This window comes from Galendromus occidentalis, unplaced genomic scaffold, assembly GCF_000255335.2.
Source record: "Galendromus occidentalis unplaced genomic scaffold, Mocc_1.1 scf7180000077533, whole genome shotgun sequence".
Lineage (NCBI taxonomy): Eukaryota > Metazoa > Arthropoda > Arachnida > Mesostigmata > Phytoseiidae > Galendromus > Galendromus occidentalis.
In genome coordinates, this window is record NW_003805521.1 from 846,542 (window position 1) to 866,275 (window position 19,734).

A 19,734-nucleotide genomic window follows, 5' to 3' on the forward strand; every position below is an offset into this window, starting at 1 on the left:
CCGACCATTGTCCCTTCGCTTGATCCCTTCTATGACTCCTATGAGAGATCGCGGACACTGAGAAGCACATGATAAGCACACGTTGAGGAGATATTGCTTCACGTTCACAGTTCCTCGCCAGCTGTCGATCGTAAACACTTTTGTGAACACCGGGCGAGCGCCTGATCTCCATCTCCCTGAAATCTGGGAGTTCCCCTCTGAAAATGCACTTGAATCGGAACTCAATCGAGATCTATCTCTCCAAGCTGTTCTACCGTTTTGGCTACTCGATCGCCGAGAACCCAGGTTAGTAGGCTCTGCAGGGAATGGTTTGATAAGTTCTGATCGAGCCCGAAACAAAGTATTCCAGAGATTCCCGATTTTATCTCGCAGCGACCGGAATCTTATTATCTCTGATCAGCATCTGTATCCTTTCGAGCTTTGCGTTTTATGAGCTGGAATACCTTGACGACCCCGAGTATCTCTTCGCACCGACACATTCTCGCTCCCATTTGGAACGTCAAACCGTGGCTACGCTTTTCCCAACAAACGCATCGAATAACTTCGACGTTGGAAGGTCAGAATCATTTTTCCTTCCGCAAGAATTGACACAGTGAGGAGCAACGCCGAAACGGGGCTTCACGCAATTGGCGGTCGATGGGCGGATCTTATCTGTACCGGAGTCTGGACTGGAGGAGTTTCCTATCACGTTTTCTCCCCTTAGAGCAACGAAACATGAAGCTTTCACCCGCGTGATCATCGAGGCTAAGAATAATTCTGTTCTCACCGAAGACACATGGAAGGACACATTACAGCTCGATCAGTGGGTTCTCGATAATCTCATTCCTCGAGGAGCTGTGGGGAAAGCGGAGCCTCCTTCATGGAGTGCTTGCATCTGAGCACTGTCGCTATACCGTACGCCTTCCAGATTAATCCGCTCTATGATGACGACATTCAACGAGAAAAACTATTCCTATCATTCATTGTGCGCAAAAGACAACGGGAAATGCTTCTCGAACGAGTTCCTCAGACCTCTGGCGGGCATCCTGCCTTCGTTGGCCACAGGAAAAAGAAGACTGGCGTATCCCTTAGAAATACTCGGTGATGTTGTAAGCGGATCTTGTCTGGGAATTATCTCTTCTCCACCCGAAAATGTAGTTCCTCGAAAGCTAATTGTGAAATCGTTTTTCCTTTCGAGTATTTGCCGACTGGGGTTGTCTTCGGGGGGGTTCAGTTGAGCGTGGACGGGAAAACGCTAGTCTCTGCGAAGGCTTTGTCTCTTCATTACTACCTCGAAGCGGATTCGCTCCAAAGCAAATACCGGTGAGTTTCGACACCGATGTCCGAAGTCTGGCTGGCAAGAAGTTTCCTCAAGCAAACAGGTTGCTCTGGATTCCAGGGCACAGCAGTGGGAAAACGCCTTCGTTGAACTCCTGTCAGACATGCGTTTGTCGACTGTGAACTTGTATTTCTTCACTTCTCGCAGCCTGGCGTCCGAACTCGAGAGGAACACTCTCTCGATCGCTCCTCTCCTCACAATTACGCTTGTTATTATGGTGGTAGGTTTCGCAGAACCTCAAGGAATTTCACGCATCATGAGCCCGGGATGTACCATACTTCCGCTCTGCAGTACGATTTCCGAATGTGATTATCTGCGGAAGACATGGGTAGTGTGGTTCCTTTCCCGATTTCAGTTGTGCCGCAGGTTTTCACAATGCTTTGTTGCTGTATGATGGATTCGTGGGCTAAGACGAAGCCGTGGATAGGTTTAATTTCGTGCATAAGTGTTCTCTTGAGCGTGATGGCCGCAACCGGTACGTTGGCTCTGCTGGGCATCCCATTTATCGGCATAAATCTTGCTACGCCCTTTCTCATGTTGGGTGAGTACTGTAACTTGACGGAAATAAGGAATTGCACCGGGGATCGAATTTTTCGCGACCTCCAAGGCGCCCCGTACTCATTTCGAACAAAATCGATGTGCGATTGAGCATGGGGGTCGACGGGACAATCTCCATCTTATCTGAGCTTCTGTTCTCGACGAAGGTATTGGACTGGACGACACGTTCGTGATGCTTGCAGCTTGGCGACATACCGAAGCGAGTAATCCGGTGCCGGAACGAATGGCTGAAATGCTGTCCGATGCAGGGGTGGCCATCACAATCACTTCGCTAACGAACGTGATTTCATTCATCATCGGTGCTTACAGCCCGTTTCCATCGGTTTTCATATTCTGTGTGTATACGGCCATTTGTGCCGCTTACACATTTGTGTTCCAAATCGTATTCCTGGGCGGTTTCATTGCGATCTGCGGACGTTTCGAAGCTCAGGGACTGCACGGTCTCCTCTTCCACAAAATCGCCCCAAGCCCGAACTCCCAGGTCTCTGCCCGAACTCTGAGAGAGCATATTCATTCATATAAATCGTATCGTGTTCTGATCGAATCGAGCACTTCCCCATCCTTGAATACTTCGTAAACGATACGTACCCCCGCCGCTGATAGGTGCTGATCGCGAATGAGTCTGGAGGATCAAGCGTGGAAGAGCAGGAGACGAACTTCTTCCGGGACGTGTATGCGAAAGCTCTGGCTCTGCCACCGGTAAAAATGATGATCCTCGTTTTGTTCGCGGTCTATCTGGCCGGGGCGATATACGGGTGTACCCAGCTCAGGGAAGGCCTCGATCGAGCGAAGCTGACTCTGGACGTTTCCTACGCAAAGGACTTCTTTCAAGCAGATGACAGATATTTCAAAAGTTTCCCCTATCGGGTTCAGGTATTGTTTGGTTCGATTAACCTCATGCTCCCCCAAAATTCCTGACAGAAATGACGTCGAGCTCGACCTATTTAGCGATCTCCACTGAGCTCGTCCGACCCGTCTTCAGGTGGTTTTCAATCGACCTCTCGAGTACACGACTGTCGAAGTTGCGGAACTGGTCGCCATTGTGAATGAATTTGAAGCTTCGCCCTTCGTGAACAATCGGGAGCTCTCTGAGTGTTGGTTCAGAGACGGCGTCAATGCAACCCGAATCAAGAGTTCCTTCCGAGGACTGGTGAGCCGACTGAAATTGGGCAAGATAACTGAGTATTTAGCGTGAGTAAATCGTGATCCCGAGAGAGTATACTTTCATATGAACATTTCATGAGCCGTTGAAAGCCAATCAAGAACTTTTCCGCACACGTCGCTGACGAGTTCGGTACCGTTGCAGGACACGGGACATGTCCAATCTAAGGAAAGATGTGCGATGGGCGAACAGGAGCATTGTCTCCTCGAGGTTCGTAAGGGAAAACGTCGAGTCGCTGAGAGTGATGAATAATTATGCATGTAGGGAATTCACGGATCGCTCCTCGCGCGGCTTCCTTAAAATTGTTTCGCTCTCGGCCCCAGGTGTATGATTCAAGCGAGGAATGTGCACACGAGTAATGACGAGAAAGCAATGATGGTGGCCTTGAGGAACATTGCGGATCGGCATCCTGCGTTCAACATCACTGTCTTCAACCCGATGTTCGTTTTCTTTGATCAATTCCTGCTCGTCCGGTCCACGACTATGCAATCTGTGGGGGTTGCCACCGTGGTCATGGTCGTTGTCGCTCTGATATTGATACCATCGACATGGGCTGTGATCTGGATTGCCCTCAGTATCATTTCGATCGAAGCCGGCGTCATTGGATACATGACGCTCTGGGGCGTCAACCTCGATTCGATATCGATGATCAACCTCATCATGTGCATCGGATTCTCAGTCGATTATTCAGCTCATATCGCTTACGCATTCTTGAGCGGAAAAGCAACGACGGCTGATGCTCGCCTCTCAGAGACACTGGGTGGGCTCGCCGTCCCTGTGCTTCAAGGTGCTCTCTCGACGTTCCTCGGTATCCTGATTCTAGCTTTCACCCCGTCCTATATTTTTTTGACGTTTTTCAAGACCATCTGTTTAGTAATCGTTTTCGGCGCCCTGCACGCATTGGTCTTCCTTCCTGTGTTCCTATCGCTGACTTTTGAATGAAGTCTCTCCTTGAGATTTTTGGGAGGAGAGTGTTACGGCGCAGATTCGATCCTCTGTCCGACGCTTCACGACGACTAGATCCATTTAGCAGAGCCCGGACTCCGAGAGCATTTATCTCGAATAAAAAGGCAAATGAGAGGGGAAAGGAAACTCGCGGAAATTGGACTTTTTTTCTGTTGTACTCGCCGTCGCGTCAGTTCTTTTTCCGGATTCCATGATATGGGTACCAATCGTTCTCTCCAGATATTTCGGCCCCCCACCTTTGCGTCTCGGAGAGTTCTAGACACCCGCGCTCTTAATCGTTTACCTCATTCAACTTCGCTGTGAAGTCAACGAAGGGAGTTTTGGACAGACCAATTCATTCGCGTAAAGCGCGGAATCTGCTACGACAAAGCGCCATCGAATCTGCGTCATCCGAAATCGGGTCCCCAGTGCCTGGGGACAGGTCGGAATCGCCTGCCAGAACCGCTAAGCCGTCGATGCGTGAGGGAACGCGAGACGATGCAGCCATCCGGATCAGGATGATCATTCCAAATTACAGACTTGCCGCGGCTTAGGCCTTGTGTGAAGTCTCGAGGGGGAGGGGGTCGGGGGGATCGGGGGTCCAGGCAGAGATCAGCGACATCATCCTCTCCAACTGCACGGATTCCATTCTTACCAAAGTTAATCCGCTGCTCTGTTTCTGTGGAGTTTACTCCACTGAACTAACACCGAGAAGACGTTCTTCGAGCGTACAACCAAACGAGCTGAATTCCGGAAGTAGTGAGATCCGCGACGTCAACGACGTAGAATGTGGCCGTGCCGATTTATGAGGACTCTCCCACAATCAATCCAATGAGCGACAGTTTAACCGCGAGCGAATCGATCTGAAAGATCGTGTCGGATCCTCGCCTATCGCGAGATCAATCGCGACAAGATGCCGCTCTTCGGCAAAAACAGCAGGAATCCTGCAGAGGTCGTGAAAAGCCTCAAGGAGGCTCTTCTGATGCTGGAAAAGCTCGACAAAAAGTCGGACAAGGTAAGTCGAATCGATGCGAGCTGGAAAAACTGGGCTGAGCTGTCCGACTCCTTTGCTCTCCTTTCACTCTGGGGAACTCTCGGAGCGGTCGCGAGTAATAGGCGCGAATTCCGCGCGGGATATTGGGCTGCCCTGTCAATGACCCATTCTGGCGGTCATGAGGGCACATCGCATAGAAATCAGGCTTTCTTACAATCGCGATCCTCCGAATTCCAGGAGCAACTACCCATGATGCTCTCCCGAGCCCTAAAGGTGAGTCAATCGGATCGAATGTCAACGGTCGGGCCGGCCGGTGCTGTTCTCCATTTTGAGTTTGTTCGCGAGGAATTGAACTTTTTGGGCGGGTCCGCAGGTGCAAGAGGACGTTTCAAAGAGTCTCAGCGTGATGAAAAACATTCTGTACGGGAATCATCGGAACGACACCCAAGCCGAGATGCAGGTGAGTTAGCTGTGGACTCTGAAACGATGCTCCTGGAACATAGTCCTTCAGAGCGACAGATTAGCCGACTCTATTCGATGTTTCTCTATCGATTCGCTCCTCCACAGTTGTCCCAGATTGGCCAAGAAGTGTACAGCTCGCACCTCCTGCTGCTCTTGATTCAGAACCTCTCCAAAATCGACTTTGAGGGCCGGAAGGACGTCGGTCACATTTTCAACAATATGTTGCGCCGCCAAATCGGTCCACGCTTCCCAACTGTTGAATACCTCTATCTGAAGCCGCAAATCCTGTTCCTGCTGCTGAGCGGCTACGAGAATACCGATATTGCTCTCAACTGCGGAGGAATGCTCCGCGAGTGTGCCAAACATGAAGATCTCGCGAAGGTGATCCTTTTTTTAAATGTTCACGAAGCCGTTGGGAGATCACGGTCGATTTGCTAAGCCTCGATACCTATTCTCGCAGCTCATCCTGTGTTCGGACGAATTCTACAATCTCTTCAAGTATGTCGAGTCTCCGCTCTTCGATCTCGCGGCCGATGCCTTCAATACGCTCAGAGACCTGCTGACGCGTCATAAGAGACTCGTATCTGAGTTTCTCGAACTCAACTACGACCGGGTACGATTCCTCATTCCCGCTCCGGGCCCTGGAGGGAGTAATCCCGGGCTCGGTCGAATAACCCTTCACCGATCGGCCGCGGCGATTCCAGAATTCTAAGTCGGTGTGCTCTCCGATTCCAGGTTTTCACGCATTATCAGACGCTTTTGACGAGCGAAAATTATGTGACAAGACGACAGTCGCTGAAACTCCTCGGAGAGCTCCTCCTCGATCGATCAAACTACAACGTCATGTCGAGATATATCTCGAACTCGGAGAATCTCAAGCTCATGATGAATTTACTCAAAGACAAGTCGCGGAATATACGCATCGAAACCTTCCACGTATTCAAGGTAAGCGCAATGCGTAGGCTTCGAGTGATGGACCCCTGAGTGGTAGAAGTTGTTGACTCGGATTCTGCTCGGGTCAGCTACTTGGCTCATTCCGGATCGACCACCTCGACTCCACGAACGCTGCAAGTCGAGGAGGAACGATCTTCACCCTCTCATAATATCCCTCGCCGGATCCGTGTCTTTCCACAGGTATTTGTGGCGAACCCCCACAAACCGAAACCGATTCTCGACATCCTGGTCCGCAATCGAGAGAAAATGGTTGATTTTCTTTCGAAATTCCGCGTGACAAACGAAAATGAGCCTGGTAGCGAACAGTTCAATGAAGAGCTGGCGTATGTGATCAGACAAATACGCGACTTGAAGTCTTGGGATCATTCGTCGAACGTCCCGCCGACTCTTCCTCTCAAAGAAGGGCCTGAATGATCTTTAGCCAACGCTGTCGCGCTGGAAGAGGTATGTCCGTAGTAGACCAAACTTTCCGTTTTGCGTTCGATCCCCAGCGAATACATCGCGTCGTCCGAATTCCATCTGATTTTCGGCCTCCGAAACCTTCGCTCAGCTCTCTATTTCTCCGAACACCAGGCGCAGCAGCGTTACGCGTACGAGAGGCAACTCGCCGTGGAACAGCAAATCGCGAACCAGATGCAATACATGCAAGGTGGCCATCAACTGCAACAACCGTCTCACAACCATCATACGCAACAACAACAACAGCAGCAGCAGCAACAACAACAGCCATCCCAGCAGCAGCAGCAACGAGTTACAATGTACATTACTTACAACGCGACCGACGACGCGGCTGACGACTCGCTTCTCATGCCTCCTGGCTACGAATGAAGTCGTTTTCTCGTCGGTGACGCTCAACATATGACAGGCTATCTTGTTCTGGGTCGTTGGACGAAATGTGGAGATCATTGCTAGCTGATCTCGAACCGCGGGAGGACGAGAATTTTGTGCTTGCAGGAACCATTCCATCCCTTCAGAAGTTCGAAGGGAATGCATGGAGAACTCTCAACCTCAGATTAGACCATACTCCCTCAGTTCGATGTAAATTATGAAGTCTTAGACTTCGATCGAGTTCTCAACTCGGTTGGTTCAGTCAGACGGTGAGTCGGGGTTCCAAAGGATTAAAAAAAAATGTACTCCTGCATGCTTACGTGAAGTTACGGGGTAGTCGGGTTTCTTTCGGAGTTGTTCAGACCGTTTTACACGGAGTCCTCGGATCAGAATCGCATCATTATGTACAGCCTATGATCGAGGTCCCGATTGAGATCGAAATGGAGCTCGAAGTCACAACAGATACAGTGGAGTGTAGTCGTCAGATCGAGGATATATCCATCATTAACTTATTATATATTTGTACGATATTCGTTCGTCGACTTCGAAACAAGGACATGGATCGAAAATGGTGGCTCGGAGTCGATGGTTGGAACGAGAATAAAGACATGTAGAGTTTCCATGGTACGGATCGGTTCACAGAAGCTGTTGATGAGCTTGCCAGCGGGGTGTGTTGAAGCGAACAAATCGATAGTGTTGTGATTATGTCTTGCGCATCGCGGGGATCCGACCCCGCTGTCGTCGGATGGTACTCTCCGATAGTTATCGCCTGCCGAGATGAGTCTACTCAAGAGTTACTCCAATCCATGTAAAATCTAAAATACGACAGGTACTCGGACGTAGTTGCGAGGAGTAATAAAGCTGCCATCGAAAGAACCGGAACACGATTCCTGAATTCGAGCATTGTTCAGACGAGGTGGGATTCAAAGCTCTGCGGAGTTCCGTCATGTTTCGAGACGGCTCTATCGGCTCCGTTATGTGGCCCACGCCTCCATTTAGAGGAATCCGATTTGACTATTCAATCGTTTCCGTCAACTCTGATTGTGGCGTGTTGTTCCTGAAAAACGATGGCAAGAGGTTCGCGATTCGCAGCAAGAGTTCATGACGCCGAAATACATTATATAGTTGATCCACGGCGGGTGTTTTGGACAAACTCTTTCCTATTCGCTGACGCACCCCACCGCGAGAGCATAGCGATAAAGTGATTACTTCGCTTCTGCAAATAATAAGCATATCCAGCCAGCTAGCCTGGAGAGTTAAGCTTGGAGTCTCGTGGACAAATTTTTAAAAAGCCCATCGGCGACGGACCTAGCGGACATGCGGCGGAGGAGCCTTCGATTTTAGACTCTGCGTACCCGACGAAACAGTAAATGCTTGTTCGGACATTTCAATGGGTCGAACTCTGCACGATTTCGCATGGTTCAAGTCCTGTCGGGATAGAGCGCGCCTGATTCGCGCAACCGGCATCAATACGAGTTCTCAGATGACCCTTGTCACAACGTCAACTACCTGACCGGATCGTCGTCTTCCTCTTCCAGCTCTTAGGGGCGAGATTCCCGTCCAAGTCCCCTTGTCAACGCATAGCAGTGCGATCGACTTTCCGCAAAAGTAGCACGTAGAAATCGTGGACTCAATGAGAATTGAAATTCGCTTGAGTACCGATTCGCAGATGACAGCCGACGGGGCTGGCATGACACCTCGCGGGATCATAGACATCGAGTCGGTGAATCGGTATCACTGATGCACATTCCGCAAAGAGGAATTCAACTCCATAATTTTCGAGTTCCGAATTTTCGAGAAGGCTTAGTTAAAGTTAAAATTACAGTGTTGGCAGTTTTTGTCCTATTTAGTTAGTATTCACTCAACATAACCTCTCACTAGAAAGACGATCGACAATCGAGCATTCGAGAATCGGGCGATCGAGAAGACTCCGTTTGATCGGCCAGATCTTTGTGAATATCCTTGAAAAGCGACCGCATGAATCATCGGAAACCGCCCGTTCGCCAGAAAAACTGCCGGTTTCAATTACTGCCAATTTGTAAAATCAGACTGCCCAACGGGGAAACCGCCAATTAAGTAGACTAAACTGCCAGTTCGATCATTGAAACTGCTCAGAATAATACTCCCCTTTCGAGAATTCCCGAACTCGGACGATGTCAGTTTATTCCGATCGACGAGATCCAAGATCCAAGATCCAAGCCAATCATGCTTCTGGACGTACCACGAAGGAGGAATTTTCGCACTCGAGGAAATTACGCTTCCCAATTCTGTCGTTTGGCCTTTGGGGCCAGGCTGATTCGATCATATGGGAATGAGAGCCAATCGGCGATCGGGGCCGCGAACCCGATTCGCGAGTAGAGCAAACCCCTTTTGATGTTGATCAGTGAAGCTTCTCCTCCGAGAGAAGCAAGAGCTGAGGGTCTCTCTCCGAACTCGGGAGAGGGCAATGCTTGTGATTGTTTTTTCTAGCGCACAATCTTCGGAATAGTGTGGAGAAATCGTATCTCGATCAGCTGCATGAGCCCTATCGACGGGAAAAACATTCCTATTCGAAGCTGGTTGCTTTAATCACTATCACGAGAGAGTATGCTCTCCTCTGGAAGGAGATGATCGCACATGTCGAGATGTAGATCTCCCTCCGGTAACCGCGCTGGAAGTGACAACTCCGAGAAAAGTTCTGTATGTTCTGGAAGCGTGACTAATTCAAAGATGGTAATCGATGAGTCGGCGGTGAGGCTCCAGGATTTGAATTCCTCAATCCTGGCAGAGACAGACGGTGCACCGAGCTCCCGAAGAGAAGCCTGAGACTCCGATCGGTCAGTATTTGCTTGAATTAATGGGACAACCACAATCGGGAGATGATCCCCCAAGACTTTGCGGGAACACTGTGAGAGAAACGGACACCCAATTATAGAATATGAGACTGTATACGCATACCACGCGCTGCTACCGCGTCGCGGCCGCGGTAGGCGTGCTGACGATATGTGGGGTTCTCCTCCCGCTCCTCGTCATGTCATATCTGGATAGGAAAACTTTCCCGCCGGCGAAACCTCAGGAGTTGACCACTCTGTCGGAAAACGAGAGGATACGCCTGTCAGGTGCGTCTGATTTCTTCATCTTCAGCCGCACAAGGGTCGATTCGTATCTTGGGCGCTTGCTGTCGAGGGACGGATTGCGACCAGGTCTTAAACACTTTCCAGTCCGCGGAGAGAAGATGGATCTAGAGAAAAAGAGAACGAATATAAAATTAGAGATGGAGAATCTCCAGCTCGAGGGAGAGACTGCGAAAGAAAACATCACGCGCAAGCGAAGTGATCTCCAGCGCTTGACCGAGATGATGTCTACGCAGAAGAGGTGGGTCCAAGTTCTCTCCGGATCCCGATAGAGAACGGGAGGTATACAGGTGCATGCTGATGACCGACGGCATGACGAAGTTACGCCGCCGAGGATGACGGTCAGAGGGCTCGTTCCGTTCTAGGCTCCGTCGAATTGCTGAAGAAGCTCCGGAGGGAATGCTCAGCGAGCCGCTGGGGCTCCCAGATCTTGGAGAAGAGCGGAGTCAACATGTGAACCATGGAAAGTTCAGACCTTGCACCTACGACGAATGTTTCGATTATTCGAGGTGTTCATTGAGGAAGCATTTTCGCGTAAGTCCGATCAATGTGTCGAATTAGACGATTCCGAACTCGAAATCACGCTCGCCATCGCGACGACGGAGCATTGCAGAGCTTAGTGGCGTTTCGCGTTACAGGCTTTCTTCTATTCCCTGGAAGAGGATCAACTAGTCGGTGTACCGCGGATGACAATCAGCGAGCTCTCCCGTGCCATACGTTCGAATAGGCATTCTACTCCTAACGCCGACGAGGCCTGTATATTTGTTGTGTTCGTGTCGGCAAAACTCAAAGCTCCGAATCTGCCCGCCTTGAAATACTGGAACGGGGATGGAGCCAATCATCTTGTCGTTGTTGTGGACAACTGTACAAGATCGAATTGCGATCACCGAATTCCTTCGGTAGAGAGCAGAGCGATCTACGCTAGGCAGATCTTCCCTGCTGAGCAGTTTCGCGACGATTTTGACATCGTGCTCCCGGTGAGTTCCCCGGGTCCTGCGAGGCCGTGACAATAGTTGGAAAGGGTACTCTTATGTTGGAAGGATCGAATCTCTCTAACCTCAATTCTTTCCGCAGCCACTGCAATGGAAGAGCGATCCACTCTCATACATGCTCCCTGTTCGTCGTCAGAATACATTGACATTCTCCGGGACATACGTTCGATCCGAAAACGAAGAGGCAGCCGGAATGAGACTCACCTCCAGATACATCTACGAAGAGATTCTTAAAAATGCCCAGTATGCTACACAGTCGCGAGAGTTCTGCTCGAGTCGAAGCCTCGGGAGAGTCCAAGGTAGGGGGGAGCGATTTGATCGTGTGGAGGGATAGCGAGAATTCGTGCGAAAAATCCTGCAAATTGATCGTTACCTCCATATGACTTCATTATTCCATCCAGAACTCCGCGGTGCTTGGGTGGATTGCGAGGATAGTCGAACAGAGCCGCTTTCAGAGTCTATTTTCGCTCTAATGATCGCTCCGGATGAGGACTGCTTTGTAAGCACGGATATTCTCAGTAGCCGACTCATCAGGGCGATTTGGCACGGTGCCATACCCGTAATTCTAGGTCAGTGAATCAGTGTTCAGTATCCAGATTCGCATACAATATGATCAGACCATGCCTACCTTGAGTTCTGTTTGACTTGAAGGAGATTCCGTGCGGCTCCCTTTTGACTCGCTGCTTCAGTGGAGGAAAGCCGTCATCATGGTAGCGAAAGCTCGGGTTCCCGAAATTCCGCTAATCCTGAGAACTTACAACGATGAAGACATCTTCGCGCTGAGGAGACAAGGACGGAGACTCGTGGAAACTTACTTCAAAACAGCCGATCAATTCATTGAAACGCTCATCAGTGCTGTGAGGTACAAGGTGAAGGTGCAAGCTTTCCCTGAAAGAAGTCAAAAAACAGAAATCGTGCCCAACCTCGATTTCGGGCCGATGAATCAGCAGGTAAGATTTTGAGGGCATTCATTCCATACGTTAGGAAAGAGGTTCAGGGCTCGACGGACAATCTCGCAACCGTCCTCGATACTCTCTCCTTTTTGAAGTTGTCCATGTGCTCGATGCCTAACTCTCTCATTTTTCTGCTTTCAGCTTTCCTCAGAAACCGACGAAGCATTGGGACCTCTGGAGACCCCGTACCCTTCCCTGGCTTTCCAAAGGAATTTCTCCCTGACATTGAACTACTGGAGAGATCTCTTCAACGTCCATTTCCACCCACATAGCATGTCCGCCTGGCGACCAACCGATCCTGTCCTGCCGAGCGACGCCAAATTCAGAGGCAGCAGTTTCGGCTTCAGACCCATCGGGTACGGAGCTCTACCGTAACTATTCTACTGTCGAGCCAAATGTGCGTTCCTCGAGCTACCTCACAATTTACGATCATGATGATTGCAGGTTCGGTGCCGGAGGTTCCGGAAAAGAGTTCGCCGAGGCATTGGGTGGCAACTATCCCCGAGAGCAATTCACCGCAGTCGTGCTCACCTATGATCGGCCTCAAGTTCTCATAGAAGGCATCTCGAATTTTAAAGGCTTGCCATATCTCAGCAAAGTTCTCGTCGTTTGGAATGGACCCGATTCGCCAGGCCCTGAAACGCTGACCTGGCCGGAGATCGGAGTGCCGATTCAGGTAAGAGCCGCGCCCGATGACGTTCGAGAACAGCTTCTTCCGTGTATGCTTGTACTCATGCGGCGAATAATAGCGGCCAAGGGACGCCATAGGGTAATCTCGACCTCTCTCCCATACACAGGTCGTCAAAGCTCCGGTGAACTCCTTGAACAATCGGTTCGTACCATGGGATGCCATTGAGACAGAAGCTGTCCTGTCTCTGGACGACGATGCGCGTCTCCGTCACGATGAGCTGATCTTTGCGTTCCGGGTCTGGAGGGAGAACCGAGACCGCGTAGTTGGGTTTCCGGGTCGATTCCACGCCTACGACTCAGTTCACCGGTATGTCCCAACACATGGAACGCGAAACCATTTTAGATCTCTTCTCCCCGCCCTCCGTGGAGGCCGAACCCTAGAAAATGAGAAGATGTTTTGATGGCTACCGGCGCGGCTTAATCCCGAAACACCAATCCCCCCTCTATTGCAGCCAATGGAACTACAATTCGAACCACAGTTGCGAGCTCTCAATGGTTCTGACGGGAGCGGCTTTCTTCCACAAATTTTACATGTACGAATACACCTATCGTATGGCTCCCGAGATCCGTCAAACGGTCGATGACCTCATGAATTGTGAGGACATAGCTCTGAACTTCCTCGTGGCGCATTTGACGCGGAAGACGCCTCTGAAAGTGAGTAGCTCGCTCAGTATTTTGCGATTATGTTTTTTTAGGGCCCGCATGTCGTATCTGCCGTGTTCTTGGAAATAGATACCATCGCTCGGTCCCGAACCTCACACCTCGTTCTCTTCTTCCGAAGGTTACTTCCAAGTGGACCTTCCGCTGTCCCGGGTGTCCAGTGGCATTGTCCGAGCACGACTCCCATTTTCTAGAGCGTCATGATTGTATAAACAAATTCTCGCAACTCTATGGATACAACCCGCTGCTCTATACGCAGCTCCGGGCCGATTCGGTCCTGTTCAAAACGCGAGTTCCTCACGACAGACAGAAGTGTTTCAAATTCATTTAATCTAATTTATCAATTGTGATGGGCTCAGGTCGCCATCACAGAGACCGATCTCCTGAAACTGAGACCATTGTGTCTCAACTCCTTTGTGATCGTGAATAACGAGATTTCCATTCTCGGGATTCACCTGAATATTGATTGTAAATATGGCCTTGTTCGTCGCCCTGATTGAGGAGCTCAATCGGAATGTCAGGAAGTGGGTGACCTCTCCGGAACGCTTAAGTTAAACTTGCGCCGCTTTTTCATCTTGTAAAGATCTCATTCTGAATAATGATCATTATCTGATGCTCGACGAGGATAGGGTATGCAGATTATATTGAGTGATGCGACCGAAGGAGAAAACATGCTGATCGAGCAATGTGTGTGAGTATCTTGAGAGATTGAAAGAGCCATGCCAGGAATAAAGTTGAATATCTCGGCAGGATCCCGTGGGAGAATGATTCAATCGATAAGAGCGGAGATATATTGGCAGCATTCTAGTTGGTGATCAGTGCTCGAAGGGGTGTCACGATGAGTATACACGTCTCCGGGAAAATCATGGGAAGGGATGGTCTCAGTCGTGAGCCGGCAAGGATCGTCCGCTCTTCAGACCCTCCAGCGTCAGGATATTTTGAAACTCGTCTACGAGTTCTAAAGGAGGTCGAAGCTCCGTGACACGTTTCGCCGGTTCGGGACATCCAAAGATGTCGAAGGATACGCTTCAATGGTTCTGAGCACGCGTCATACAGCATGGTCCACCAATCGAATTTTCTCTTCGAGTCCGCGTAGCCACCCACGGAAAGAAGCAGCAAGACCGCCCAATAGAGTTCGGCTCGGTGTACTTCGTGAAAAACATGATAATCGCTGCGCTGACCTTCCCCCAGAAATATTCAGCGACGCTCGAATTCTAGCGTACCGTGATTCGTGTATGCTCCCCTCGAAGACTTGACTTTTGCAAATCCTCAAGCTTTCTGCGGCAAATTCGGCTTCGCGGGTACGGATTCGAGTTCCTGGCAGTACTATGTTTGTAAACAACAGATTGCCCTCTCCCTTCTCCGCTCCTCTCTATCTGACGACTCTCATCAGCTGTTGCGAAGACAGACATGAAGAATCTAAGGGTACAGCGTAAATGAATCGTCGCCCAAATCGCTCAAGCTGAATGAGCCTCGAGGTTGAGAGAAGCACACAGGACCATGTTCATAAGCTGAGATGAGAGCGCTCACTGGCTCACGATGCGTGTTTACTGCCGCATGGTATACTGGCGACGGATCGTAGCCGCCGTCGTCATATCCCTTACGTGCGCGGTCTGCCTGCCGTTCTTCTCGACTTCTATCCTGTATAGGAACGGCTCCGTTTCCAACCAAACCCAATCTTTGGGTCGCTTGACGGAGAAGGAGAAGTATGACCTGTCCGGTAAGTCATTGATGCATGGTGAAAACGCGGAGAAAATGCCAATCGCCGCAACGATCGGATGGTCACTCTAGGCGACCAGCTATCAATTCCCCGGAGCAGATGTGCAGCCCGGATTTGACCCGAGCCGTAGAGCACATCTCTGAACGAGATGTGCTCGAATCGTTATTTGCCCCTTGCTCCGGCTCGGGAAAACGTTCGACGCTCAGATCCTCCCGTCTGGGCTATGTCTACACTCTGGCGGTCCGATCCTAATCTCGTACTCGAATTCCGTGGAGATCAGTGGAGCACGTTGTTTCAGTTCGAGTGGAGCTCCGGGACCTGGAGAAGAACCGAACGAGTATCCTGCGGGAGACGGACGCTCTCCAACAAGAACGGGACAACCTGAGCGAGAACCTCAAGTGTCAGCAACGGGATCTCAATCGCGTCGTTCTGTCACTGGCTGAAGCTTCGAAGTGAGCACACATAGATAAACAGTTCCGATGCAGATCGAGAATCCGAACTCTACTGATATTCGGCGGCAGCTGTGGGCCCGAATCATTCCTAGATGTCGGACGACTTTAGTCTATTTTCAATCTGAAAATCCATGTCGTCGCAGGACCCTTGAAGAGTTCCGGTCGATAGCCCCCCCAATTCTACGAATACCGTTCTCCAATGAAGGACGATCATTGAAGAAGCGGACGAATCTCACGTCCCGTATAAAATCGTGTTCATACGATCGATGTTTCGACTATTCAAGATGCCCTCTGAAGAGAGTTTTCCAGGTTCGTTGCTCGCCACAAGGTGTCTCACAATAAGCGAGACGAGCGCGATTGCTGAGGAGCCGAATCCTCATCCGATCACTAATCGGGCGACTGATTTTCACAGGCTTATTTCTATCCGATCAGGGAGTCGAATCTACCAGGGGTATCGGATGCCCTGCGCAAGGAACTAGCGAAAACTTTAGCGTCGAACGTTCAGTCGACGTCAAATCCCGAGACAGCGTGTATATTTGTATATTTCGTTTCGGCTCAACAACAGCGAGACGCGGATATCACGTCCCTGCCATTCTGGAACGGCGACGGAGCTAATCATGTGATTGTGGTTCTGGATAATTGTTGGAAAGAAAACTGCGTCTCCGAGCTGCACGAAGCCCCAGGCAGAGCGATCCTCGCAAGACAGTCCTTCGGAGCAAACAAGCTGCGTAAAGGCTTCGACATCGTATTGCCTGTGAGTGGCATGTCTGGCTCCTTCACACATGTGTCAGACTCTTCTTCTCGTTCGAATTGACGTGAAGAGCTCCTTTTCTCAATCCGCAGAGACTCCAACTGGATCCTCCAGCGCTGCCGTCTCTGCTGCCAGCCCGCCGGAAATTCCTTCTGAGCTTCTCGGGCTCTTACCTGGAGCCGTCCGAGGACGAAAGCTCCGCGAAAATCTCACAAGCCTCTCTGTCGGACAAATACATCGCGGGACTGCTGAGTCAGATCAGCGTGAGTGACGACCTCGCAGCCATCAAAACCAATTGTATCGATGAGAACGACACCAACTTCGCCGACGGTGAGCCTGGCACTTATTCTGCTATCAGAAGATTCGATCCTTCTCTGGAGAGCTGATAAGTAATTTATCCGGATCAAAACGCCGATCTCCGATTCAAGACTCGTCGAAGTCTCAATGCATAAATTGAGAAAAATGCTCCCGAAGACGTTTTGAAGATTCACCCTGCGATGGGCATGTTTCGCTTCCTTTCTAGGACTCCTTGGCCAATGGATAGAATGCGACGGAGTCGCAGGGGAGCAATTGGCGGACTCGACCTTCGCTCTGCTCATAGCACCAACACGTGACTACTATGCCAGCTCCGACGTCTTCACTCGGAGACTCATGAAAATTATGCGTCACGGCGCCATACCCGTAATTCTAGGTGAGCTGAAGGAACTTGGAAATGAGAGAGGCGCGAAACACCGGTTCGTACTCTCACGTCCAGAATTTGATCGATCCGGGGTAATTCCACAGGCGATTATATCGGACTTCCATTCGATGATCTCGTGCACTGGGAGAAAGCCGCCGTCATTCTGGCCAAGGCGCACGCTTCCGAGCTCCAATTCGTGTTGAAATCCTATTCTGATGCGGATATTGTCGCCTTGAGGAGACAAGGCCGCAGACTTTATGAGAGATACTTGGCTTCGCCTGAAGCGTTTGTAGAAACTCTGCTCAGTACAGTCAGGCACAAGATTTCGATGCCGGCGCCGCCTCTCGCGGATCAGAGGAGCGACCTCGTCCACGATCTGAAATTTGGACCAGTCATTCAGCAGGTTCGTTTTCTTGAATGCGTCCCGGGCTCTCCAGGGGACTTCCGTGGGCCGAATCCGACAATTCAATGTTTCGCATGCATAACGGCGGGATGAAAAATTGCAGTATTCTGCGGAAACAGATGAAATGCTCGGACCTCTCGCCACGCCGTACCCTTCCGTTGCCTACCAGAGGAATTTTTCGCTGACCATAAACTTCCTTGAGGATTCCTTCAACGAAAACTTTAATCCTCATCGCTTGAGCCCATGGCGACCCGATGATCCGATTCTGCCGAGCGATGCCAAATTCAATGGCAGCAGTTTTGGTTTCCGACCTATCGGGTGAGTAAGCAGCGGCGATCGTCTACTCTCGTCGTGTCAGCATTGGCATCTTATATCGATCGACTCGCTCTTCTAGCGCTATGCTGAGATCTTTCCCAAATTGCTGATTTTTCCAGTGGGGGTCTCGGAGGATCAGGGAAAGAGTTTTCGGAAGCTCTCGGGGGCAATAGTCCTCGGGAGCAATTCACAGCTGTCATACTCACCTACGAGCGACAGCAAGTTCTTTTGGAAGGTGTCGCCACCCTCAAAGGAATGCCATATCTCAACAAGGTCCTAGTCGTTTGGAATGGACCGGAGTCTCCAGGTCCGGAAACGCTGATTTGGCCCGACATCGGCGTTCCGATTCAGGTCAGTACTCATGCTCGAATCCCAATCCTTTAAATGATTGATGCTGATGAACGATTCGATCCACTCCCGTTTCAAGCCCATCCTTCCCCAGTCTTGGGATTTGGAAAAATCGATCTCCCTTCGTAGGTGATAAAAGCTCCGAGGAATTCCTTGAACAATCGCTTCATCCCTTGGAATGCAATAGAGACGGAAGCGATACTATCTCTGGATGACGATGCTCGACTCAGACATGACGAGCTTGTTTTCGCGTTTCGTGTGTGGAGGGAGAATCGTGACAGGATTGTGGGTTTCCCTGGACGATTCCATGCATTCGATCCCGTTCACAAGTGAGTTCCAGCAGCTGGAAATACATTTACTTTGACCCGATCGGGAACCCTGGTTATTGCGGCGGAAGAATATCCCTGTTGTCCCATAGAACGATTTCTATTTTAGGATGTGGAATTACAATTCCAATCATAGCTGTGAACTGTCAATGGTACTCACGGGGGCAGCCTTCTTCCACAAGTACTACATGTACGAGTATACACATCACATGTATCCGCAAATACGCGAGACCGTCGACGAGTTGATGAATTGCGAAGACATCGCACTCAACTTCCTCGTCTCCCATCTGACGAGGAAACCGCCCATAAAGGTGAAACTACTGATTTGTCCTGAGTACCGTGGGCTGTGAGAGAATCTGGCCTCGATGTCTGACCCGCGACCCGTCTGAAACACACCCTGAGACACTGAAATTCATATTTTCTGTTCGAAGGTGACCTCCAAATGGACCTTCCGCTGCCCTGGATGCCCCATAGCGCTCTCGGAACACGACTCTCACTTCTTGGAGCGGCACGATTGTATAAACAAATTCACGCAATTGTATGGATACAATCCTCTGCTGTACACGCAGCTGAGAGCTGATTCGGTTCTGTTCAAGACGAGAGTCCCTCAAGACAAGCAGAAGTGCTTTAAATACGTGTGAAGCTCCAGCCTCCGTCTTTCTCTCGTCGACAAGATGAGGCTCACAGAAGATCTCAATTTTCCGAAACGACCTCAGCCTGGTCACACGGAACGAAGATTTCGAACCGAAAAGCGAGTTGTGATCCCGGGCAACGTTTCTCATGTTGAGGACTGCATTCTTGTGAATATTTTCGATAGTGATTTTTTACGCTCTGAAATGAAATGAAGTCCGATAACTCCTTTACGGTGCTTTTATTCGTCTAGAAAGAGGCGAAGAGATACGCCTGGATTCTCGAACGTTAACAGCTGGAGGGCTTAACAAGGAACAGAGCTACTCCCCCATGATCTTATCTAGGCATTCCGATACTGGGATGTTCGGTGCAAAGTTTGAATTATTAAATAGAAGAGAGCGAGGAATCTCTATTGGAACTCCGGAGAAGGGGCTTCCCTCCCGTTTTCCGACATAAGGCACATCACCTTCATTCTGAGATA

At 50.2% G+C, this 19,734-nt stretch overlaps 4 protein-coding genes across 4 annotated transcripts; all 4 read left to right on the forward strand.

Moving 5' to 3' along the window:
• Nucleotides 1-203: 203 nt before the first annotated feature.
• LOC100905888 (patched domain-containing protein 3) lies at nucleotides 204-4,126 on the forward strand. The gene is made up of 12 exons (XM_029112908.1): nucleotides 204-285; nucleotides 373-556; nucleotides 704-802; nucleotides 908-1,088; nucleotides 1,178-1,302; nucleotides 1,379-1,538; nucleotides 1,685-1,859; nucleotides 2,023-2,406; nucleotides 2,505-2,749; nucleotides 2,859-3,067; nucleotides 3,183-3,248; nucleotides 3,362-4,126. The coding sequence occupies exons 1-12, from the start codon at nucleotides 204-206 to the stop codon at nucleotides 3,978-3,980; spliced, it is 2,529 nt and encodes an 842-aa protein (XP_028968741.1). The 3' UTR covers nucleotides 3,981-4,126.
• Nucleotides 4,127-4,896: 770 nt separating this feature from the next.
• LOC100906034 (protein Mo25) lies at nucleotides 4,897-6,807 on the forward strand. The gene is made up of 7 exons (XM_029112909.1): nucleotides 4,897-4,998; nucleotides 5,215-5,250; nucleotides 5,351-5,437; nucleotides 5,545-5,820; nucleotides 5,900-6,052; nucleotides 6,175-6,384; nucleotides 6,574-6,807. The coding sequence occupies exons 1-7, from the start codon at nucleotides 4,897-4,899 to the stop codon at nucleotides 6,805-6,807; spliced, it is 1,098 nt and encodes a 365-aa protein (XP_028968742.1).
• Nucleotides 6,808-10,138: 3,331 nt separating this feature from the next.
• Nucleotides 10,139-13,960, forward strand: LOC100906181 (exostosin-like 3). The gene is made up of 12 exons (XM_003748547.2): nucleotides 10,139-10,319; nucleotides 10,422-10,575; nucleotides 10,700-10,868; nucleotides 10,973-11,311; nucleotides 11,409-11,625; nucleotides 11,728-11,895; nucleotides 11,978-12,276; nucleotides 12,421-12,635; nucleotides 12,724-12,955; nucleotides 13,077-13,276; nucleotides 13,422-13,623; nucleotides 13,751-13,960. The coding sequence occupies exons 1-12, from the start codon at nucleotides 10,139-10,141 to the stop codon at nucleotides 13,958-13,960; spliced, it is 2,586 nt and encodes an 861-aa protein (XP_003748595.2).
• Nucleotides 13,961-15,022: 1,062 nt separating this feature from the next.
• Nucleotides 15,023-19,360, forward strand: LOC100906325 (exostosin-3). The gene is made up of 12 exons (XM_029112910.1): nucleotides 15,023-15,349; nucleotides 15,648-15,801; nucleotides 15,945-16,110; nucleotides 16,214-16,559; nucleotides 16,625-16,882; nucleotides 17,076-17,243; nucleotides 17,336-17,634; nucleotides 17,738-17,952; nucleotides 18,069-18,300; nucleotides 18,427-18,626; nucleotides 18,733-18,934; nucleotides 19,055-19,360. Exons 1-12 carry the CDS (start codon nucleotides 15,169-15,171, stop codon nucleotides 19,262-19,264), a joined length of 2,631 nt encoding a protein of 876 aa, XP_028968743.1. The 5' UTR covers nucleotides 15,023-15,168; the 3' UTR covers nucleotides 19,265-19,360.
• Nucleotides 19,361-19,734: the final 374 nt, after the last annotated feature.